The 25377-nt window shown below is 40.2% G+C and overlaps 1 protein-coding gene across 1 annotated transcript in view; it reads left to right on the top strand.

Moving 5' to 3' along the window:
* The window catches only part of CEP85L (centrosomal protein 85 like), a 105021-nt gene extending 83141 nt beyond the window's left edge, over window positions 1–21880 (top strand). Inside the window, exons 5-13 of the mRNA XM_058800987.1 lie at window positions 4776–4893; window positions 6962–7138; window positions 9188–9340; window positions 9625–9779; window positions 11273–11390; window positions 11717–11767; window positions 15405–15512; window positions 15889–16102; window positions 17196–21880. Coding sequence (XP_058656970.1) covers window positions 4776–4893; window positions 6962–7138; window positions 9188–9340; window positions 9625–9779; window positions 11273–11390; window positions 11717–11767; window positions 15405–15512; window positions 15889–16102; window positions 17196–17359 — 1258 coding nt within the window. The 3' untranslated portion in view covers window positions 17360–21880. The remainder of the gene's footprint in view (window positions 1–4775; window positions 4894–6961; window positions 7139–9187; window positions 9341–9624; window positions 9780–11272; window positions 11391–11716; window positions 11768–15404; window positions 15513–15888; window positions 16103–17195) is intronic.
* The last annotated feature ends 3497 nt before the right edge of the window (window positions 21881–25377 follow it).

The following is a 25377-nucleotide window of genomic DNA, read 5'->3' on the forward strand; positions in this document are numbered from 1 at the left end:
CTAAATTGTTTGAAGATACTGGTCTTACCTTGACTTAGAGTGTGGGACTTAAATGTATGCTAATTTAAAAATTAAAGTTAAGAAGAATAGCTTAGAAGTTGGGGGGATGAAGTGCTTCTCTGGCAGATGTGGGTTTCTAAGATGGGCTTATGGAGAATGGGTGAACTGGTCCCAGATTTGAGAAATATGGTTTATTTCCAGACAAATGCATATGTGAGTGTCTGTATAAGCATGTGTGCACACTTGTCCTGTGTGAATGTGAGAAAACGATATGAATGTCAGTTATGTCATACAAATATTTTTTGAGACTTGAGGAGAATCAGTTTTAAATTAAGTAGTTTGTTAATGCTGGTCTCTAAAGACAGTCCAGGCTTGTGCACATTGAGTTGACTGCTGTTCTCTGCTACCCCACATCCTCATCCTTGAATTTTCAAAGGGGATTGTTTGAGCTAAAGGACAGAACTGCAATTGAATCAAAATAAAGACCTTCCTCTTTCCATTGATAAGTCATAGTTATGGTTCTAACTTTCTTTTTGCTAGTTTCAATAGATTTAGTTAGGGTCAAGTAGCATTAGAAGTTTTCCTCTGAATTCTAGACAGCTTTTAAGTAGAGTCACAGGATGAGGAGATTATGAATTGAAGTGTTTGTGGCAGGCAGAAAGACAGATAAGGAATACTACCCTCCTCAAATGCCAAGGAAATAATTACACAGAATCAGCATCTTTGGTAGCCTAATCTCTGGTGTTAGGATTTCATGAAGGGGTGGCAATTCTGGGAAATTGGTAATTCTAGGAAAGGTGAGAGAATGGTACAATCTGCCATGACAGGTTTTTAATTTTTCCTTCCTAACAAAATATCATTGATCTGAAGTAGTGAAGCATGACTGAAACCTTGAAGTTTTATTTACAAAAATAAAGAATGTTGAAAGTAATGGGAAAAAAAAGGAGCAAAACGTGTGTTTATTAAGACCTGGAAATAAGCCAAAGCCATTACTTTGTGAAAATGATAGAGCTTTCTGTGAATAATCTAACTAGAATGTCTAACATGTGGAAACTGGGACATAAAAGCTGGTTCAGGAGACCATAGAGCAGCACACAACCACCACTTGAGTCTTGTATGTTGTTGGATAACCTACCAGTTCTGCAAAGTTCCCTCAGAAAGATTGCACCTGAGAGCAGTACAGGGAGGATTTGATCTCAGGTTATTTATGGTTCAAAAGGGGTTGAAAAGGCATAGTCCAGTATATCAGTGAAATTTTTAAAAAAAAGGATGATAAAAATATAGCAAACAGGCACCTTCTGAAGGAAAAAAATATCCCTTTAAATCATTATACCTGAAGAAAAAGACAAGATGTCTTCAATGCACAACTCTTCTGTGGGTAACTGTTCCCGGCGGTCTTTTCCTACCATGAGAGAAGTTTAGATTCTCTTTTTGTCTGTTTCTGCCCTGCCAACCCCAGTTTCTGGAAATAATATTACACCTTGAGGGACAGCTGGAAAGATTTGTGTCAGAAATGTTTGTGAAAACAAGGTCATTAGTCTCATGTTCGCATTAAGTTATTGGGTAGAATATTTACAGTTTATGCATCTTTTAATGTCATTTCCTTCTGGAAGATCAGTTTACATAAGGAACACTAAAATGTCTGTTCCAAAAGGATGGTTTTTATTCCTGTCTTTTCTGATTTATTTTAATATTTAAACTTTATTTTATTTAAACAAAATTCTCAGCTCTGAGTTCCTTTGGTTGGTTGATGACTTCGGATCAGGGTATTGCCTCCAGTTCTCTTCTACTTTAGTCTGAGTGTAAGGGGAGGGGATGTGTCAAGATGGACACTTGAAGTAAAATAGTGATTTTTGCATTTGTACAAAGGGGCTGAATGAAACCATGTGAAAAGTGCCATGACACTCACATAGTACACCTGACTTCCTTTGCTGTCAGCATAAAGTTGTAACGTGCACTTATGGGGAAAAAAATAAGGACATTGTGAAGGAAAGCAGTTTCCATGTGCCTAGGTACAGCATTTTCACTGACCCCAGATGTGTGAGGTGAGGTCTGGTTTCTGTGCACTGAAGGCTGCATTCCTGTCAGATTCCCCCATGCCCAGAGCTGTGCCCACGTGTACTCAGATGACTTCTAGAAGCACTAAAGGTTGAGGAGCTTGACAGAAACTTGGAGGCACTTAAATGCTAAAGGCTGATTGTATTTGGTTTTGCTTTTTGGAAGTGCTGGGCTGATAGATTGCTAATAGGGAGGCTTCTGAGGACAGTGTTCCCACTGTAATAGACAACCTGTGTTTTTGAGAGCAACTGAAATTTCTTTTGAATAAACCAGACCCTCTGGTTATGCAGCAAAGTGTTTGTTTCAGGGTGCCATGAGGTTAATGTTGTTTTCATAGAAGCTGTTATGTGACGAAGTTGTGGGGTCTACACAGCCTTAAAACATTTCTAGAGTGTATTTTGTTTTCAAGGTTATATAATGAAGAGTTTCGTGCTTTGCAGAGTGAAAAGAAGCAAGCTAGTTAAACTCTGTGTTCTGTCTCATCTTGGATTAACCTGTCTCACTTTTTTTGCAATAGAGATTTGGTAGGGTAGGGAAAGGATTATGAAAAGAAATATAATCATGTAGTTCCAACTACACTGGTAGTTCAAAAATATTTTAAAACATATTCTCCAGGCTGTAGTGTTCAGACTCTTGAAATCCTGCCTGGGAGGGGAGGCACCGCTAAATTACAATCAGCCATAAACAGAAAATCCTGTAGTGGTTTCAAGGGGTATGTGATGAATGGATAAATAATTTTAAAGCAATGAATTTTTAATAGATCTGTCTAGGAAGTAATAAGGTGATAAAAAAATAAAAATTTGCTTCAGTTCATAGGTTGGAATAACTCATACTAAATAATTTTGTTCTCTGTGACCAGACATGCACAGAAGTCATTGAGACTTCATATTTTCTCATATAATTGTACAAATTTTTGGGCTTTTATAAGGTCTCTAACAAGTTAAGAGCATATTCCTTTACCTAATCTTCCAAAATAAGTTGGAAGCTTTTTGTTTGTAGTGCCATCTTACAGATGACAACCAGAATTGTGCACAGCCCTCTGATGTCGCATACTCCTTTTGTATTTGTACAAGCTTGTTCAATCTAGATAGTAGAGGGAATAGGGAAGCCTCAAAATCACCTGTGCTGATACAAAATATTTTAAGATTTTCTACAGAGTCACATAAATACGTTCTCTTTATGCATTCATGCTCAATAAATTGTTCTAAGGTACCAACAAATGGCAACTTACATATACTGGTTTTCCATCCATTGCTGTTCTTTATACATATAAAAATAGGGAAACAGAAAAAAAATGTTCTTGTTATGTTTTCTTTAACACATTTGGCTGAGAAATAACTTTTACTATATTCAATATTTTTAAAATATGTTCTAGCTTTTGTAAACCAAATAATAGGGGTACAGTTGGCTGATGACTAGCTAGAAGAATGCGAGTAGCTAGAACGGTCCCTCCAGCTGGGTTTTGGCATCCTACTAAAATTTGCAGTTGGCATCCTTCCAACTAATACATATTTGGTATTAGTTTATAGCTTATATAATGCATATTTTTTGAACACATTCTAATGTTTCCAAGATGTTCTTCCTAAACACAACCCTTCCAAATTTTTAAAAAAGCAACAGATTTTGATATTTTTCTATATACTTTGCAGGATTTGCTTTTCCAGTGTGTGCACAGGAAAGGTCTTTTCCCTTGAAGTTAACCTGTATTTGCCATTTATCTCCTCTTAATACTGGGTTTAGTCACCTGGGTTCAGCATCATTGTTTTCAGAAAAGCCAGTCATGCTCCATGCTTAGGTGAAACTGTGAAAAAATAATTTCTTGCTTGCATGCAAATATATCCTAGAATAAAATAGAAGGAAAATTACAGAGTGCACAAAATTGGTTTAAGGCTTACTGAAAAGGTCTCTGTGTGTTTCTAGTGGGTGCTGACAACTCCACTCTGGGGTCAGGTTTTGAGGTGCCTATTGCTCCCTGGAGAGTGGCTGCACACCTCATGGGGCTGTGACTTGTGCTGGGGCAGAAGCCTGGCACGTGTTTGCCCTGCAGTCCTGCCTAGTTCAAATGCAGTCATGATTTAAGCAATGATACAATTTGTGTTATAATTAAATAATGATACAGTGCTGATGCTGCTCCTGCTGTACACTGGCCAAGCAGTTGGTGCGTGGTACTTGTGGTAGCACACAGTGCAGTATTTTACCCTAGGGGAAGGTACATCTGATGTAAAGCAGTTGATTGAGAAAGCCTTAAGCAAAGCAAAAAGCCAGACATTGTAGGGAAGCTGTGCTGATTATCTTATGTAATGGCCTTTTCTTCTTAAGTTCTTTTTGTTCCTCTTGATTTGTAAATCTCCTCAGCTTTTATCAGAAGTCAGCTTTGGTAAAGAGAGGGGCCAAGCAAAAGTCCAAGTGAAGTGAAGGTGCCATTTTTGTTTGGTTTTGTTCTGCTTTCTGTATGCTTTTCCCTGCTTATACTTCTAACTGTGGCAGCAGATGGCAACAGAAGCCTCCCTCAACCCACACAAAATTGATAAGAGTTTCCAAATTGCATTTCTGCAGTTGCAGTCTGGCTGCAGTGAGAAAAAACTCACGGCTAGTGTAGACCCTGGATAGTTGAATACCATTGTTAGTGTATTCTTCAGTATAAGTCTTAAGATATCTGTTTTTCTATTCTCTGTTCCATTCATTTTTTTTCCCCAATTTAAATTTGTGTATTACAGGCAGAATCAGCAAATTAACAGTTTACATCAGAAGATAAGGGAGAATGAAATACGAGCTCAACATGCAAGACTGAGCCATCTTGTGAACTGCGAAGAACCATACCTGACTAACTTACAGGTAGGATGAATGCTTTTCTTTCAGCAAAGTTTTCCACTGCCCAGCACCTGGCACCTAAAAGCATCTTCACAATTTTCTGCCGGCCAGAGTGTAGAGCTTTTGTGACTCTTGATGGCTGTGTAATTGCATAGCTGCAAATTGTGTAGAGAAGACCTTCTAAGTGTTGTAGTTTACTTTATATTTGCAGAAATCTAAGTTTTGTTCAAGTCTTATTCATACTTGAAGACTAATAAGATAAAGTCTGATAAAATAAAACAGCAATGAAAGATTGTGACACTGTAAGAGTTTTAACAGCATCCATGTATGGTAGTTCTACAGGGAGATAGTAGGAGAAAAAATAGTTTGCTAGCAGAGTATCTGAAAATAACTCATGAGAAGTTTTCTGAAGAGGAGGAGGTACTGCTCTCCTGGTTAGATGGTTAGATTTTATGGATGGAGGAGATATGAGAAGGCAAATAGACTGGTGGAATACCTTTTGACAAGAACTTGAAAAGGATATGGTCTAGTGCTTTTAGGGAGCACTTAGTCTGAAAGGGAATGTCTGGTGGTGTTTTGAGTATACTTGTCCTAAGTTTCATCTGCCTAGCACAGATATCAAGTAGCATAAGGATGAGGTAGCAAAGGTTCACCAAGAAATGCAGATCAGTGTGAAGACTGTGGCTGCTTACAGCACACAAATTCCATCTCCAGGCCTTGGCATATCTAAAAGGCAATGCAGCAAGGGATTGTTAAAGGCAGATATGCAGGGAAATAGCTTTTCTATCCCTCTTTTATTATGTTATCTTTTTCTGTCACAAGCACTGCAGTAGGATCTCAGCTAGGGTGCTTCAGCATGACATTATTTGTGTACTTGGAATAACACAGCTGTACATAAGCTGAGACTGTGGTTTGTGTGACAGCAGAGAAATTCAAGGGGAGCCTCAGTTGAACTTAGGTATACAGACTTTTTGAGACACCTAGGAATGTCTAGGCTTTTGTTGCTTCCAGATTTTCTTTTACAAAATACTTCAGAATGTAAGGTTTTAACTTAATTTGATCTTAACCTAATTTGTAGATTAAGATTTTTTTTTTTTTGGGGGGGGGGGGGGGGGGGTGGGAGAGAAGATGCAAACAAAAAACCCAGACAAACAAAGGAAACAATATTGCAGAAACTGAAATTTTAGTGCACATATCATAGTATGTTATGCTTCAAATAAAGCAGCAGGTGCATTCCTCTTTCATAATTTAAAGGAGATTGAAAGTTTATAATGTATTTGGGTTTCTGCTTGATTTGTATTTGATTTTCTGCTTGCCTTCTATAAGACAAATTTATAGAAGCAAATCTAGTTTAATGAAGGTTTTAATCTTTTAATACTTTGCTGAAGGAATGTCGCTAGTTAAAGAAATTACACAGACAGTATTTTGAAAGATAACCAATTTATGTTATTAAAAGAATTTTGAAATTGAAAGCCTAATGGGATGCATCTCCTTTTTCATCCCACGTGCAACCAACTTCATTTCATGCTTTTCTGTCTCTGGGCAGTGAAGATAGAAGTTTTGCTATATAGAACAAAAGGCAGGAGACCTGCCTTCTGACTGTAGCTCTAGTCTCAGGCTTGTTCCTGAGTGATGGCTCTAAGCCTTGACTAGTATTGATGTTCTGCTTTAGGAGGATCTTGAGATTAAAGTGTCTCTTACTTCAGTATATTCATAGCAATTTTAAAGTGTTTTTCTTCTCAGGAGATGGTATGATAAAGCAGGGGTAGTAATTTGTTTTGAAAATGCTTTTTATCTGCATTTGTAGGGATTTATTTTGTTCAATGCTCCATAAATCTGAGGGGGAAAGTAGCCACACAATGTTCTTGAGCATTTATTATGAGTGTAAAGGTGTCCAACTTCTTTGTCTTTTTGCTTCAGATTCCCAAAACTCATGCTGTTGCCGTGTCTTTCAATGTTTGAAAAATCAAACCCCACCCTTCCTGACAGCTAAAAAAAAATGCGGGACTCTTTTCTGCTCTGCAGTTCAAGTGTACAGTAGTGTGTGTGTGTGTGTGTTCATTTGTGTGATTATTTTATTTCTTTTCATAAGCAACCACAGTATGAGAGCACACCACTGCAACCTCACATTTCAGAAAGATCAGCAGCCCACCTCGAGGAGCTTGAGCGAAAGATTGCAGCCGCTGAGAGCAAGGAACTGCAACTCAGTGAAATCGTGAAACAGCTTTCAAACAAATCCAGTGAGGAGAAAAAGAAGATGGAGGAGAAAGTAAGTGTCTTTCCTGATCCACATTTCGTTTTGTCACTGTTGCAGCGGCATATATTTGCTAGAAAGCAACTTGGTATATGTGTGTCCGAGTTATTTTCAAAACATCACTAAACTATCCATGATAGAAAAAAGAGTAATGATTTCAGGTGTTCGTAATGGATTAATCCGGACTTGCAGAGAATATACCCTAGAAAGTGATACTAGGTGAAATGTTAATCGTGGTAACAGTTTTAATAAGGTATCAGTTAAGCTTTTGAGGAAAAAAAAAAAGCTGTTCAGTATTGTATCTTGTAGTGTTCATTATGTAAATAAAATATAATTTTAAAGCATAGATTGTGCAAATTAAATCCTTATTTTTAGTGTGGTTTGTAAATGCAGCCCTCAAGCTTTGAGATGCACTTACCAGCCTGTATGAGCCTATTTAGCAGGAGTCATTCTCTTGTAGCTTTCTTAGACTGTTCAGAGTGGACTTTAGAATGAGACAAAGATATCTGTGTTCTTGGAACTGTTTGGAGACAGGGTTTCTTTGCAGGCGTATGGAATTCCCAGGGGTAGCTTTGAATGCACTTGCAGCCTTCCTTTATTGCAAGCACGAATGTGCCATTGACCAAGGGGTTCCTAATTAGTGTTTTAGGGATATATTGTCACTGTAACCTCATCTTCTTTAATTACTGGGCTTAATTTATATTAAATCAGGTTCAAGGGATACAAGTAATGTGATATAGTGAAGTGTCTGGTGGGAAGACAAAGAAGAATGCATAATTCATCTCTAAATTCTGCCTTACAATTTCCTGTGAACCCTCAGTATGCTTTTCACTGAGGCAGGAAGAGCAGAAATTGCATACTGCTGCTTCCTCTTTTGTGAGTTTTACTGCCTGGATTGCTCCCTGTGTAGGAACTGGCAAGCAGTGGTGAGGACCTGTGCAGCAGTGCTTGTGTTGGCAGCATGGTCTGTAGCACAGTCCTGATTTGCCCCTTAACACCCATCCACTCTGTGCACTGAACAAAAAGCTCTCAAGGAGAGAGAGGGCAGGGAGGGACAGTGGAAAATACTCCTTTTTCCTGCCTTTCTTTCTGCTTTTTTGATCTAGGTAATAAAGCAAAATAAGTACCAGGAATACAAACAAATGTAACATAATACAAAAAGTCTTTTCCAGGCTTATGGAAAATCAAGGTGCCTACAGAAAAGGTGTTTAAGAAAACAGCTATTCTGATCTGATATCCTCTGATGTGATTGTCAGACTGCATCAAAATCAGGGTTTTGGCTTCCACTTTTGGTAGTTTAAGTTCTTGGTCCTCATGTTTTTAAGTTGTTTTCCTAATCTAGAGGAGCTAAAATGTATCCTGATTATTTGTTGCATTTGAACATCTCAGTGGGCGAAAGAATTAGCAATATTTTAAGTGTGATGGTGATCACAGGGGTTTTCAGGTGAAGGAAGAGACGAGAATGTTGACTCCATGTTCAGAAGGCTTGATTTATTATTTTATGATATATATATTACATTATAACTATACTAAAAAGAAATAGAAGGAAAAGGTTCCTCAGAAGGCTAAGCTAAGAATAGAAAAGAAAAGAATGATAAAGGCAGCTCCCTCGGACTCTGACATAGCTCGGTCCTTGATTGGCCATTAATTATAAACGTCCAACATGGGCCAATCCCAGGTGGACCTGTTGCATTCCACAGCAGCAGATAACCATTGTTTACATTTGTTGCTGAAACTTCTCAGCTTCAGCAGGAAAAATCCTAAGGAAAAGATTTTTCACACAAGATGTCTGTGACCTTTTAAGTATTAAACTTTGTGTTTTCAGTTCGTAAGGTACATGGATTGTTCTGGGCCGAGGTGAAGCAGCTGTGGTTTGAGGACACATGTGGGCCCTGTAACTTGAAGCTGTTGGGAGCAATAACTTTTGGTTTTGTTTCCTGCTCTTAGCCAATGCTTTCATGCAGCTGAGAGTACAATTCTTGGAGAGTTAGCAGCCTCTGCTTCCAAAGCAGGCTTATTTTTACTGTTATCATAAAACATGTACTCTTTCTTTCTTTCTTCTAGCTTAAAACTAGAGACCGATATATTAACAGCCTGAAAAAGAAATGCCAGAAAGAGTCTGAGCAAAACAAAGAAAAGCAAAGACGAATTGAAACATTAGAAAAATACCTGGCTGACCTTCCTACACTGGATGATATAGAAGGGCAGACTAAACAGGTACAGTAAAGGGGGGTTTGTTTTACATTTTATAAGATATAAGTAAGCTCCCTAAAATCTGTTCTCTGATATTTTACTGCTTCAAAATATCTTTTTTTCACCCTTACGTTTAGGAAGAGAAGTATTTCAGTCTTTTAGAAAGCACTGTCGATATTAGAATTTTCTCACAGTCAGATAAGTGACACTGGTGTGAAACTATGCAGCAGGTCACTGCAAGGCTGTGGTCTGACACAAGGCCTTCTGCTGGTGTGACGCTGTGTCTCACTAATGTAACCTTCTGTTAGCTGCAAATTCTAGAAGAGAAAAACAAGCAACTTCAAGAAACCATGGCTGAGTTGGAAAAGAAGCTTGGAGAGGCCCGGTCACAGTGCAGAGAGAGAGAATTACAGCTGGCATCTCAGAAGAAAAAAGAAAAAGAGCTGGTCACAACAGTGCAGAGGTATGAGCAGCTGCTGGGGTGGGTGTGCTTCCCCACCTGATGTCAAGACCTAATGCTATTGCAGTCTTAATCTATTACAATGCTAATAACTTTTTATGGTAAGGGTTTTACAACTTGCTTTGTGGCAAGTTGTAATTAATACCAGAGAGAAGAGTGAGACTAGGGTGTTCTTTGCTATCTGTCTTTAAGGGTGTGGGACACTACAGCAATGGCATCATAGCCTGTTGCCAGAGAGAGGATGCAGCAAAGCTGTGTGGCAAAGGGGCTTTGTATAAAAGCTGTCAGTAGGGCTATGGATATATCAGGGAAGGGTTAAAGATTTCAAGAAATTCCAGCCATTCTTACCTTTTTATCGAGGGTGCAGGTATTTACAAGAAAATTTAGCTGTAGCTAGTGTGTTGTCATTGAACTTGCCTAAGTATGAAAAAACAAATGGGACAGATATCCAAGAATATCCAGGTAAGACATGGAGACTTTGTTACTATGTTCTATTTTAGGGGACCGACTTAAACAATTTTTGTTTTATTAAAGGGACAAGGGAAGCAGGGGAGAATCAATGTTAAGTATCTGTGGATGTTCCTGCAGTTTGTTGTCCCTCCCTTGGGTAAAGGTGCATGCCACAGGAGCCTGAAAGGTTTCCATGATGAAAGGCGAGCTGGCTGGGACACCTTGCCAAGCCAAATTGTTGACACATTGTTTCCATCTTACCAATGGAAGGCCTTCGTGCTCTCCTAATCTAGAGGGGGATCACTCTGTCTTTTCTGAAAGCCTACAAATAGTTGGGGTGACCTTTGGTTTCTAAATTAAACAGCAAGATTAGCACTAATAAAGTGTATTTCCTTTCTGAGAGAAGGTGAGCAGATGGAGGCTGTAGCTACACGTATGGGTTGGGTTGAGCAATGGAGGGTCTGAAGGCCATGCCCTTGTGTGGGAGCATTCCTGGCAGGAATGGCCTTGGGCTCCCCATTACGAGTCACAGAGGGTGTGATGGATGGGGCACCAGCACTGCTGGTGCACAGCATTTGATTCTGGACTCCCCTCTGAGTTGTGTGTGCCCCAGTGAGACAATCTGATTTTAATGCTCCCAAAGCTGTGAAGGTTCACAGATGCCTCTGACCTGTGCTTCCCTTCCCCCAGTGGCACAGAGCAACTGTGAGCACTGCAGAGCTTTGCTTTGCTCCTCTGTGCCCTCTCTTCCTACACAGTACTGCTCTAGCTGTGCCTGTTGGGACACTCAGCACAGAGTATGGCACATAAAACCTGCATTCATGTGCATGAATCTGCCTTGTCAGTGCCATTGCAACTTGAATAGTTTAGAATTTTTGCATTATTCATGCACTGTTGGTGCATGAATCACATAAGGCTGGATTCTGCTAGGTACAGTTTTATGGTTCTGGTTGGGAAGATGGTGCAAGTTTCTGATTTTTTCCTAGAACACACAACCCTCTGGTTTCTATTAACCCACCTAATCTTTCTTTCATGTTGAATGGCAGTTTACAACAGAAAGTAGAAAAATGCCTGGAAGATGGTATTCGGCTTCCTATGTTGGACACAAAACAGCTTCAGAGTGAGAATGAGAGTCTCAAGGAGAAGAATGAGAAAGCCAGTAAGGTTAGTCTGCAGATAATCTGCTGGTGGCATCTTTAACCTTAAATCTTGCGCTTCTTTTTTTTCTTTTTTTTTGATTTAGAAATAAATATCCCACTAAAGAATTACATATTTGTTGCTAATTCAGATGACTTTTCAAGACCTGCCTGTCTCTGTTCAGAATACTGATTTTGCATCAATTTTGTGTTCTGTCAGAGTTGAACTGTCTTGTCATTTGTTTTTTTTTAAAGATGCTATTTAGAATCTGTGTCTACACACCTGTAGGCTGATTTTTAGACAATGATCTGAAGAGATTTAAGTTTTCTAAATTGCTGAATTTTATATTCCAGATAATAGACAATCAACAAAGTCAGATAACTGGACTGATTTTGGACATGCAGGTAAGGAAGAGTTTATATTCTGTTGTTTACTGTGTGAATTTTTAGTTCACAAGAATGACATAGCTAGAGTTTAATTTTATTATTTTATCTTTCTGAATAGGAGTCAAAGGGAGAAATGCCAAAAAGCTAATCTTATGGGTGGATTGTAGTCAACCCATGTTCTCTTGCAGGCTCATGGTGTAGTTGTTATATCTCTGTGGTTTAGCACTTCACTGGTACTCATCAAAAAGTGAAAAACTGTTGCTATGTTGCATCCTTATCCTGCTGGTCTAGCGGATCATCCAAAGTACAACAGCGCTGTTGCTTAGGGGCTTCAATGTTCAGTTTGTTAGAAGAGACAGGTGCCTTTCTAAATTATCTCACTTCATCCTGTTCAATTGGTTTCTGACACTTAGATACCTTAACTGTCCTGCTGGATGTTGGGCAGCCAGCTTGCAGCCAGAGATTTTTCTAGACAGAGATTGTCAGCTAGGAGTCAGCTGCAGCTCTATAGATCTGATTAAGAGAGTGTTGAAAGTTACTCAGTGACTGCTGTTTGTTGTGGAGAAAAAGAAACATTAGACAGCTTTTAGAAATGAAGGTATTTCTTGTCATAGAAAAAGCTGATAATTTAAGCAAACCCAAACATCTGTTTTCAGCAAATATAGAAGCCAAACTCTAGTTTCCACATTCCTCTCCTAGAATGTCATTTGTCTGTTAGAAGTTGTCTCCCACCGTTAAATTGCTTCCTTTCTCTGCCGTGGTAAATAGGAGGCCTGATTCCTGTCAACAGCATTTGTTTTGTTAGATTGCAGTGTGTGAAATATATCTCTAGAGAAGTAGTAGGAGAATTTAAGTTGCAACATGAGGTATGTATGTTAACTGAAAAGGAAATTGACTTATTTAGCTTCTCAAGGTTTGAGGAAGGTTTGAAAAAGACTGATTTTATCAAACTGAGATGTTTGCATGGAGCAGACTGGTATGTGCAAAAATTGTAATACAGGTAGCTGTTGTTTCAGGTGTTATATAATTAAAAAGAAGTTCAGCTTGAACTTCATAACTTTTTTGAGGTTCTCTGCGCCTTTTTGTAGTTAAGATTATTTACGTATGTGCTCCATATATATGTTGTGCTTATCAGAGATAGACACAGCTTGCTAGGTATGTTACCAACCTAAATCTTTCCATGTTTCCTAAACTTTCTGGTCTTTTTCTCACCATCACCTTTATGCTGGGACTAGTGATCTTTAGTGTTTTGTGTGCTTAGCCTGACATGACTTTAGGGAGCTGGATTGGGAAAAGCTGAATAGTTGTGCCTGTCTGTGAACAGGGTACTGTTCTGTTCTCCCTGACTTCCTCTTTCTTTTCCTCTTGAGGTGTTTTATATGAGGACAGAAAATAAGATTTGAAAGTGGTGTCAGCCCTCAAATTACTTGTAGACTATAGGAGCTTCTTTGTATCCTTGATCTCCCTGGCCTTCCATACTTGTGACCTGGGAAGCACTGAAAATTAGCTCATTGGAAATGGAAATCCCTTATCAGCACAGAGATGCAGTTTATCTTCTGCTAAGATGATCTCATTTTATTCCATGTCTTCTGCCACATTGTAAATTTATGCTTGGGAATGTATTTCAGTTCATTGGTTTTGACTTGCAAGCTGAAAACAAATTGTGTTTCAGACAACAGTTATATAAAGCAGTATTAGTTTCTATTTGCTCGTAATCATGGTGAAATTATTTTGATCTTCCTGTATGGTTTTACTTCATTGATTTGTTATTCTGAGTGAGAGGAATTAAAATTTTGGTTGGCCTTGGCAAGATGCTGTGCTGCATATATAGTGCACTTTTAGAAAGAGAAACATTGTAGGTGACAGTGCTGTTTTAAAGAGAAATTCATATTTACATTATTAATTTGGATATCACAAAACGAACAGTTTTGGTACAAAAAAAGAGAGTAGAAGTCAGATTGTACAATGCCTATGTTACCCAAAGCACGCTTGTCAATCTTGTCAGTCACAATAAACCCCAACTGTGCCAGGCTGGAAATATTGCCACCAAATTGTAACTTTGGAAAGCATATGGAAGAATTAAGGGTGAAGTATAAGGAATTCACAGCACCATGCGGAACATGGAAAACTTAGCACTATAGGTTCAGTCAGGCTGTTCTTTTTCTGAGCTTTAAGATGAGGGTAACCAGAGAATGATAGATCTTAGATGTATCTTTTAAATATAAACACTGATTTCTACTTCTAGTAGTTCCCATTACATGGAGCAGTTACTGAGCTGAACATGTGCACATTACATGGAATATTCTAAAAGTTGTTTTTTGCTTCATTTGCAGAGTCATGTAAGTTTAGTGGCAGATGTAGTTCTGAAAATACACTGGGAAAGGTTAATATTTCTCACCCTGTCTTCCCTGCCACCTCCCCCCTTCCAGAAGGCTGCACAATCAAACCTTTTTTGTCTGTTGTTGACATGAACATGAAACATATAAGTGGTAGTCCTAATGCATCTATCATAGCTTAGGCACTGGGTGTCTCTGAACTTGATCTTCCAAATATCTTCCAATTTTAACAGTCATTAATGAAGCTGGGAGGGTGTTTTTGGCATTGCATTGCCCTGTTCACTTCATGCTTCTTAAGTATGACATCTGTATGCCACAGATGGAGCTTGAAGAACCTTCAGTCCAACCTAGTAATGGTGATTTTTCTCAGTAGATAATGTTTATAAAAACCTAAAGGCAACAATTCAGCATCACTGCAAGTTCTGCTCATCTGCAAGCACGCAAAGGAAATGCCTGAAGCAGTTATTTCCTGCCCTCTCCTGGCCCAGGGTGTTTCCTTTGCCTCCTTCCTCCCACTGGTGTGTGTGGCTGTGCTCTCTCAAAGAGCTTATCTTTAGGATACACGTTACTTCAGCACTTCCTTTCGAGGGGCACGCTGTGGGTTAAAAGAGCAGCAGGTCAAGTGTACAAAAATGATTTTAAAAACAAGTAATCATATCTGGGTTCTGCCTGCTCATTCCTACTGCTGACGTGAAAATAAAGTGTTAGGGGTTTTTTAGTCCACATTAAGTCTTTAAATGTTAGCACCATTTTTTTCCAGTTTTGCAAAGTGTGAGACAAGAGTCCCCACTGCTTGTGTGGCGTCGAACTGAATGTGCAGGGAAATTTTGTCAATGCTGCAACACCTCCTGTGACTCGCCAGACCTTTAAAAACTTCATGTAGTGTTGGACCTGCCTTGCCCCTCATTACTCCCTGACTTCTCATCAATACTGGTAAATCTTACAGGTGGCAAGTCACAGCTGAAGAGATCTCTCTGTTTGAAAGCACCAGGAGTTTATGTAGTCTCTATTCATTGTTAGTATTCAGATAAGATGGCTGGAATATTCCTCTTTCTGAATTTTGCCAGATGACCGGAAAAGACATATCTGCAGGTTTAAAAGCCAAGTAGTGGAATAAATATGAGTACTTTCAAGAGAAAAGGCACCTGTGCTCATGCTGGATTCACCCTGAAAATTCCATTTTGGCAGTATCTCATGATTTCTCAGTTTGAGCTCTATGGGTGAAAGCCAGGGAATTGACAGCAGGTGATTCTGTACTGCAGGAGGTTTTTTTGTTGTTGTTGTTTAAGATCGTTAACCTGTGTTTTCATTCATTTCAGTCTATGCAAGAGAAGCTTTCACAAGAAAAGCTGGTAATTCAGAAGATGACAAATGAGCTTGAAGAAAAAGAAAGACATATAGAGCAACTGAATAAAACTCTCTCTGAAGTAAGTAAAATAGCACTAGTATTCCAACCCCCCATCACATCAGAGCCAGGAAGAACCTTATAGAATAAGATCCCTTGGTAGGGCTTTATGAGCTTTATTACGTACTTAAATATCCTGGCTCCCAAGCAGATATATAATGCATACCACCCCTGTCTAAAGAAGTGAGAGTTTAAAAGGTGAAGATGCAGAAGTAATGACAACATGAAATAGCCCTATAAAAGCTGTCTGTATGCTATTCTTTAGAGGGCTACAGAAATATTGATTATATGCTTGAAAATTAATGATTTTTAATTGTGCTATTTGTGGCTTGAAACTTTCTGCTCCATTGAATGCTGCAGACTAACTTTCCCCTTTTTTCTATTTGCTTTTCACAAAGAACCAAAGACTGATGGAAGAGAATGCCCGCCTGAAGGAGCAGATGAGGCTGGTGGAGCAGTCCAAGCAGCCAGTGTCTGAGAAGATGCCTGTAGCAGACCAGTTGTTCAAGGAAATGTCCCACTGCTTGTTTGACTTGAAAGCACTGTGCAGTATTCTTACCCAGAGAGCTCAGGGCAAGGAGCCTAACCTTTCCTTACTGCTGGGAATCAGATGTAAGTGATGTTGACTTTCCAGCATTTAATAAATGTTTTGACACAAAGGAATAACAGTTTAGCTAATGTGGTGCTTGAACTTGCCAGCTGGACAAGCTTGTGTCCCCTTGCTGTGCAGCTGGAGCAGTGGTGCATGAGCTCATGGAGCTCTCTGGAGAAGCTGGGATCTTAGTGCCTCTGGGCCACTAAATGCATGTGACTGCACAGGTCCTTGCCAGGTCAGGAGAGCAGGTAGCTGGCTCTTCATGTGGACCCAGTCATGGATATGTTCACTGCTCTAGAAATGAAAGGTGTGTAGCCAGGTGTCTGTCCCTCCTGAGACACACTGCAGTCACTGTGAGGGTTAACCACATCTTGTGCTTTGGTTTTAAAGCCTTTGGGGTCAAGTGATAGGAATATCCATCTGCTGTTTGAATATGTATAGGTCTTATTTGGGAGTGGGGATGTCCAGGTGTTTGAAATAAGCCTTGTGCCTGTAACTTCATCGCTTGTGTTGTTCATCTAGTCTTCAGCATTCACTAAGCTGTTAAATTTAACCAGGAAATGAGAAGCACACCCTAAAATGCGCTAAAACCAGTCAAAGTTTATGTTAGGTCTTTCCTTCCAACAAGCTGGTTGTGTTGACCTGAATGTATCATATTTGGATGTTTCCTGAATGTTAATTAGAATTCATCAGGTGGGTGGGTTGCTCAACTGAACCATCAGCAAGGTAGAAAGGTAAAGTACAGTGTGTATGCAGCAAGAGCTGCTACACACCTGCTAGCCCTCTTTTCTGAGTGGCTGTAGAAACCCCCAAAGTCTCTAGAAATGTTCTTTTCATTTTTTTTCCACTGTTGTTCTGATTCATCAGACTTTAGGAAGTCTAGATCTTGGTGCAGACAGAAAAGCATGTCTTTCAGAGAAGAACTGATGGGCTCTGAATTGAGTTTAAGTTCACTTGGTACCTTATTTTGTAGACTTTTCATCACACTGAAGCATGATTTGTCTTGATGGAAAGCAAGTGACCTGCCTCTTATTTCCAAGGAGGTGACTAGTTGCAGAATTCAGGGGCCACAGCTGCTGGAGCTTTAACCTTGGGTGTTGTTTTTTGTAGCACTGAGCTGCTCATCTGAAGAGAGTGAAAATTACCACAGCACAGAGACCCTTTCGAAGAAGCTGTCGGACGTTTGCCAGCTGCGGAAGGACATCGATGAGCTGAGGACTATCGTGTCGGACCGCTACGCTCAGGACATGGGGGACAACTGCATCACTCAGTGACAACACCCCGTCCTGTAGCAAACTGCTTACTAGGTCCTGCTGTGTCACAGGTCTTTGCATTTCCATTAAGGAGCCATATGGGAGGGCTGCAAATAGCACCAGACACGCATCTCCGAGCGCTGTGTGTGATGGATCTCGGGAGTCCGGTGTGCAGGGGGCAGTCATCGTGTGAACAGTGGTACAAACTGCAAGAAATCTCTTCTCCAAACTACTGAATGTAGGAACAAGCTGTGAAGAATGATTCAGTTGGACACTCTGTTTCCTTCATGTGGGCTCATTTTATTACTTTGCCTAGTTTTTGGATCCAGAGCTTTGGAACAGCCGTGCTGCTACAACTCTCAGTCCTTTCCTTCATCAAGGGTTTGTGTGGCATTATCTGAGTTCAGATCTTAGGGGAGAGGGTTAAAGAACCTATGCATGTGTATGTCTGGCTGTACATGATGAAGCCAGAGGCTTCTACTGCTGCACTTCACTCTAAGAATTACAATTAGAACAATCTTGGGACATTCAAAAAGTAATTACTCTCCAAGTTGTCAAAAATTAGGCTATAAGAAAGATGTTTTTAGCAATGGATGTCCACATTGTTTGTCCAGTAGCAGAAAAACCCCAGGTTTAACTCCTTTATGCCAACAAGTCCATAAAACAGAGCTTAACCAGATTATTTGAAGCACTCCAACATTGCTGTAAGAAGTTGGAATAGGTCAAAGTCTGTGACAAACCAGAGAAGCTGCAAGACATAAAACCGCAGCTTACTCCATGGCTATAAGAAAAAACTCCCAAAACAACCAACAACTGTATTTTAGTGTTTGTATTTCTTTTTCCTCATAGGTCGTTTCCATTTCAAAATGTTGCTGTACTTTGTTCCTGAAGGCCTCTGCTAAGGTTGTGCACCACCTCAGCCATTTTTACCACAACTACAAAACGGGTGTTTGACTCTTGGCAAAATGAAGGCTCAAAACAGAATGTTTCCCGTTAGCAGTGTAAAGTACTTGGTAATCTGAGGACTGAAAAATTTTCCACATTGTTTGGCAAATCTTGATTTCTCCATTTTTGTAGGAAGCAATTACATAAAATAGTAAGCCCATGTTCCATAGCTTATTCAGTGAGTGTCACTTGGCAGTGCTCTTTAACTCCCATGGGACAGATGATGTTTCCAAGAACATCCTTGCAAGTTAGTTTGCCCAGTTATGAATGGTGGAAAATAGTATTTAACTGAAGGAGACAAAAACTTGCAAAGAGTAAAACTGCTTTTAAATCACACTGTTAAGAAAAATACATGCATCACTTACTTGTGTGGTATTGCAGGAAGGTTTTAGATGCCTTAAAGTGCAAGTCAGTCAGCTGATCTGGAGTGGGGATAACAGCAGAAATCTCTTTGAAAGCTTAGCAATTCAAACTAAGTTAATTCTAGGGTAACAGTTTTATGGCAAAAGTGGATATCTTCAGTTTTCTGATCTGGTGATGTGTTGCTTTCTGTTTATTGTTTAACAGTTACTGTTAATGTTGTTTTTTATAATTTAGTGGTTTAATTGTTTTTAGCTCTATGGATTTATTTATTTGACAGTTTTCTCTGTCCTGAAGTAGACTTGGACTAATTTGTGAAAAATAGTGTTGCTATTTATACTACTGCTACATAGTGTTATCAAATAGATTAATCTGACTGATTCAGCTCCTGTGAGCACTAAAGCAGTGTCTAGATAAAATCACAAGTGAAGTTATCTAGTGTCTACTTCAAGGAAAAAGGCCATTTTATTTTAAATTTCTCTACTCTTTCTGTAGGCACACTTCAGTCTCTCCATCAGGGCATAATTTGCTCCAGTCTTCATTGTCCTTCTCAGTGGTGTGATACAGGTGGAGTTGGAAGTATAATTGTGCTCTTCTCATTGATGTGATGAGTTCTGCTATGAGTGGGGAAAAGATGTTCTGAGCTAATCTGCATTCTTAGACTGCAAACAGATCAATGGTTGTAATCTAAAGGGGTGATTTACTCTGGTAGCTCATAACAATATTAATTCCACATTGATACACACCTGCTGCATCAGAGGGGTACTTTTATACCAGCGCAAAACTGAAAACAATGATCCGTGTACCAATGGGCTTGCACAGTCTGCTGTGCCTCTGACAGTGCTGGCTTTTGTGACTAAGGCTTCAGCTCGTTCCTCTGGTGTGGTTGGTTGGGTTTGTCCCTGCAGTGAGGCAGTCTTTAGTTTATGGCATCTGTCTCCTATCAGAATTCAACAATAGCATTTCAGATAATAAATTAGAAATATTAGGGAGAGAGGAAACCTACAAGTTACACATTATTGCTTCCTTAGATGGCAATGTTGTGCCTATAAAAAAATCACCAAAACATTAATCTACATTTGATAGAAATAACAAGGAGTTGAATATAGAAATTACAGGGGAGCAGGAGATCTTCTGAGTCACTTTGAACTATTAAGCTTGTCGCTTGGTTGGTATTTCTCCACTGTCCCTCCTGCTTAATGATGATACTGTACTGCAAAGTTGAGATCACTAGTTTATATTTGCCAAGCACTTCAGAGCTTTTATGCTCTTTGAGTATTAGTTGAAAGTCCCTCTGGGAGGGGATCCCATTTTATTCATAATACTTTTGATTGCAGTGCTGTAATCTTGTGTTCTAATGTTTTTGTTACAGAACCTGTAATATTTATGTTGACTTGAAAGCACTTGATTTAAAACCCCCTGAGTTTATCTGCCTCAGTCAGATTAAAGTAGGGAGGTAAATGATGGATGTGTGAGCCAAAGAAGCAGACTACCAATTGATTATTTACAGTGATACAGTACTTTGCTTTGATTTCTTAAAATTTGGCCTGTTGTAGTGGTAGCAATTACTATATATGCATCAGTTTACAGATGCCTCTAAATGGAATAAGCTTTGTCTAAGATATGCATGACAGTTTAATTGGTTAAAATGTAGTGTGTGTGGTCTCATTCAGCATATTTAATACAGAGGTGATTAACGAATGTTAACATTGGAATTGCTTCGATTTAGTCATGACAACTTTTTGCTGTAGCTATTAGACAATCCCAAGGGCTGAAAACAACTGCAGATGAATGGATACTGTACTGTTCTGGCTGTCAGCAAACTGTACATTTTGTACAGTTCCAAGTAGAATTTATATGATCCTCTAGAAGATACTTACAGTAACTACTGTATTTAAGAATGTATTTTGAAAAAGACATGAAAAGTAACTGTCTTCCGACAAGCTGTAGATGATGTATTCACTATATAGAATTATTTACTATATAGAAGTAACTCAGCTCAGTCATGTAAATGTGATTTAGGCTGCTGAACTCCGCTGTGCAGCTTTGTGGTGTGACAGGTGTGTGAAATTGTGGAGATTTGCTGTAACCACCCACTCAGGCTCCAGCATTTGAAACTGATGGTGGGCATGAAGTCATTCGAGAGCTGAAATTCCGTCCTTTTCACTTCAGAAGGTTTCCTTCCTTCCTTTGCCCTTGCTGCCTGTCTTTAGTTTCATACTTTTTTTTGGTTTTTCTTGGGAAGGGTAAGAGCACAAGGAAAGGAAGAAAGCAAACCCTTCCTCCATGACCTGCTGCCATAGTACGGGCAGTGACAGCAAGCTGGGCTCTCTCCATCAGGGCACAATTTGCTCCAGTTTTCCTTGCCCTTCTCAGTGGTGTGATGCAGGTGCAGTTGGAAGTATAATTGTGCTCTTCTCATTGATATGACGAGTTCTACCATGAGTGGAGAAAAGATCTGAACTAATCTGCGTTCTTACACTGCAAACAGCTCAATGGTTGTTATCTAAAGGGATGATTTATTCCAGTAGCTCACTAGCAATATTAATTCCACAGCTGCATACCTTTGTGCCTTTTTAGCCTGAAGTAAATAAATGTATGTCCCCATGGAACTTCGGATAAGTTGTTAGCGTGCTGATGACTGCACCTTGTTTTCTTCTCACCTGCCATTACTTTGTTAATAAGCTTTTGTAGTAAGAACTCTTGCATAATGTCTAGAAACAAATACTGAAAATAGGTACTAGGTGTACACTTTGAATGTTAGGCTGGTTGTTGTATGCAGCTTCTTTGAATACGATGTGTGAGCAGGAAACACAAATCATAATGTGTTTTTTCTGTGTATATTAATTATAGTATATCATTAGTTCAGTGGGGAGGAGTGTCTGGAGCTCTCTTTTAAAAGCACAGCTGACATATGTACTGGATCAGTCCCTGAAGACTGGTAGTTTTGTAAATTGGGTTCAATTTTTGAACTGCTCAGAATACCTCATATGTAAATAGAGTTGTCATGACTTAATCACAATGTGTTCATTGTAAAAAGTAAGGGAGCCACTGGCTGGCTCAGCTTTAGGCTTGTTGTTCTTGCCTCTTTTTGTAATTTTTTTTAAAGTAGGGTTTACAGCTAGAATTTTGAATGCCAAAGTTCTATTTATTAAATAATAATAAAAGTTTTCATTGTTAATGACTGGTATTTTTCCACTGGAATTTGTTTGTTGATGTTTGGGATTTGTATCCACAGAGCAGAAATAAATTTTGTAACAAAAGTGAATTTTTCACGGTTCTCATTTGTCCAGTATCTGGCAATGTGACAGAAGTGATCAAAGCTGGAGGCAAGAAAGGAATCATGAAACATCTTCCCAGCACCCACCCCAGCTTCTCTTGAGAGGTCTGTTCTGCCAAAACACCATTGACCAAGCTCTCTCTTCTAGGCCTTATGTTTTGTTGTGTTTTATTTTTTTTAAATCAAGGTCTTGCTATAAAATATATTCTTTCTGTATGATAAAAGGATTTTAGAGCAGCATTCCCTGATCTTTTTTTTAGACAGATGCTCCTGTTGGCTGATTGGAGAGATCACAGGTAGGTCTGTTTACAAGACTAAGCACAAAATTGTAGGCAGAAGTCAGTAATCTCTGCTGCATGGAATACTGCAGGCCAGTACAGCCCAACACAACCAAGCAGCATTGACTTCTGGAAAGTCAAAGGGTAAGGATTTTGGTCAATCTGACAAGAGTCTTCACAAGTGTAGACGGAAGTGGGGTCACCCAAAAGGGGTTTTTTCACGGTTCCTTTTGGTAAATCTTGGATCCTGTTTGGAGCATCAGGTGCTGAACGAGCTTTGCATGTGGAGTGGTCTTCTCCTCCCTTCCTCACCCTCCATTGTGCAGAGGGCAAAAGCTGGCACTAGCTTTTCTTTTCAAAGGCACTGAGAAATGCACTCCAGTTAGGTAATGCATTATATATGGCAGACATCACTTGCTTTCCTCCAGAATTGTGACTGAAGGTTGCACGATGGGTTTCTAACTCAAAAACATCCATGTAACAGGCTGCACAGATGCCAGCTTTTCATAGATTGCTGAGGGTGGCCTTTTGTGAGCTGCTGCTCAAAGCCAGGTTTTGTTTCAAAGTACAATGACTAAAGCACTGCTAGCAACAGTAGTGGTAGAAAATGTCCTGTTGCCTCTTGTTTCACAAACAAAATACAACTCCACATGTGGATAAAAATGAAGCCTTACACAATAACGCTCCAAATAACACCTCAGCATCTTGAATGAGGACAATTTGCAACAGGTAAATCTGTGGCACAATGCCTTCCTTATGTAAATTAAGTCTGCATGCCAGGAAATTTGTTTTATAAATGAATGGGTTCAGTATAGTTGGAAAATTTCCAAGTGGCAAGGTATGAACAATGTTTTTTAATTACATTTTAGTATGTGCATATTTCTTTTCTGGCTTGTTGTTAGTTACTCCCCCTTTGGGGGCAGCTGCTGCTTTTCTCCTCCTTTTCCTGGTGTCACAGGTCTGAATTTCATGGAGATAAAGGCACGCTTCAAGTCATGGAGTTGGAGCCTGACTGTGGAAAACCTGATAGGTTCGGCTCATGTTTTGAGGTGCCTTGATGAGCAGTTTGGCAGCTCTCCCAAAGAATGCAACCTGTACGTATTAATAGATCAGAAAATGGATTTAATGGCCTGTGTGCCTGTGGAAACATTTGCCTGAAGGAAGGCAAAGGGAAACCATTGTAGAGCTCTGGTTGGGAAAAATGTTGTCTCCTGCTGAGAGACTGAATTGTAATGCTAAAGGTGGTTGTAAGAGAATTTTCTGGCTGAAAACCCCTCCTCGTGTGGGACCTGAATAGAATTTAGTACCAAAAAAGCTTGTCTCCCTGCATTAAAACATGGGAATACAGGTAGCCCCTGACTGCTGCCGGGGAGATGCCAAAACCCCTCCCAGACCGCATGGGCTGTACTGAGCTTTGAGGTGGCCCCAGGTGCCAAGGGAGGGAACTTGTGAGCCCCACTGCTGTCAGCCTGGGTTGGGCTGGGGGCCCAGCCATATCCTGTCCCAGTGCTGGGCCAGCTCGCTGCCAGCCCACTCCCAGGGCCGAGCTGTCCCCAGGGGAGCATCAGGAGCCACTCCCAGCCCCAGAGCTGGTCACAGAGCTTCAGTGTGCCCTGGGCCAGAAGCTGGATTCTCCTGGTGTCTCAGGAAGCCCCCTGACCCTTTGCAGCCCTGCTGAGATGCATTCACAGGAGCCAGGCAGTGGGGACAATAGGAGTTAATGGACTGGTGCATTTTTTAACCTTCTGCTGTTTTTGATCTCATAATAGTTAAATGAGATGATGCCTAATTTACGGTAAGTTAATTGGGGGCAATCCAGCAACAGGGAGGGAGAGAGCTCTAATCAGAGTGAGTGATGACACAAACTTTAAGATGATCTATCTTCACTCAATGCAGAGACACTTGAGCTGTTCAAAAGCTGTTTTAAGGTGGCCTGAAAGTAATGCTGGTGCCTGGGGGAAGTTCAGACCTGCAAGGCAGCCTGCAGCAGGACAAGATGGGCTGGTAAGGACGAGCCCTGGAGTCTGACACACCCCACACTGGTCCTTGAAAGCCCCACTCAGGTGCTGTGGTGGTTATCGTGCTTTGAGCACAACCACCCAAGTCTGCATTCAGCTCAGCTACTTGAAAGCTCCCATGGGATTTTCAAACAGCTTTCTCCTCAGGAAGCTTGGGTGTGCCACAGCAAGTTGATGGTGACAGCAAGTCACCCTCCTGTTAATCTGGACAGTGCCTGGTTATCCTCTGCATCAGAGCTGGGGTAGCAGCACCCAGTTTCTGGCCTCCTTTTCTCAATTTTCTCAGTAACTTTTTCAATAAATGGTTTACTGGCAAGTTAAAGCTGCAAAGCAGCCACCTCCCTGCAAAATCACTCTTGAAACACTATAACCATGTGCAGAAAATCATCCCAGTTTTCATCCCAGCTTCTACACCCCTCATGGGAGCTCCTCACTTTAGGGAGAGACAATAAAGGTCACAGCTGAGAGGGAGCTGGCACAGGCATGCAGTGCCCTGCTGAGAGCCCTGCTGGAGGAGGGAATGCTGCAAAGGGCCTTGATTGATGGCATAATCCCACCAGCCCCCAGACAGAGCTCATTATGCAAGCCAGCGACAATCAGATCATTAGTTACATTATCACCCACTGCCTTGGTGCCTGGGAAGTAGCAAAGATAAGTAATGGGATATTTTTGGTTTAAATTGTGGTTTGAACATTTTAATTAAAAGCCTATTATAATCAATCTGTTTCTAACATCCTTTCCCTCACTCTCATTCATAAAAATTAATTATCACCGTGGAAGGCCAGCGAGTGCATATATCCTGCTCCTGGCCAGTGGCAGCTTCAGAGCCTGAGTTTGCCACTGCCTGGGTGGCTTTGTGCACTGATCCAGCCCAAATTGTGTGCAGTCACCAGGGCAGCTCACCAGCCCCGTGCTGGCCCAGTATGGAGGGTGTTGCTAGTCACTTAAGCAAAAGTGATGATCTGCTCAGACCTGGCTCTCTCAGACATCCATTTATATCTTGGAGCTGAGCAGAGCTGAAAACACCTGGACTTTTAAAAAGAAAATTGTCTTCTCAAGGTGACACATTTTTTAAAATGTCTCAAATCTTCCCTGAAGTTCTGATGCAGCAGCCATTAAGGTCAGCACAATAATTGACCCCCCAAATGGCTGAGAGAG

This window comes from Ammospiza caudacuta, chromosome 3 (genome assembly GCF_027887145.1).
Source record: "Ammospiza caudacuta isolate bAmmCau1 chromosome 3, bAmmCau1.pri, whole genome shotgun sequence".
Lineage (NCBI taxonomy): Eukaryota > Metazoa > Chordata > Aves > Passeriformes > Passerellidae > Ammospiza > Ammospiza caudacuta.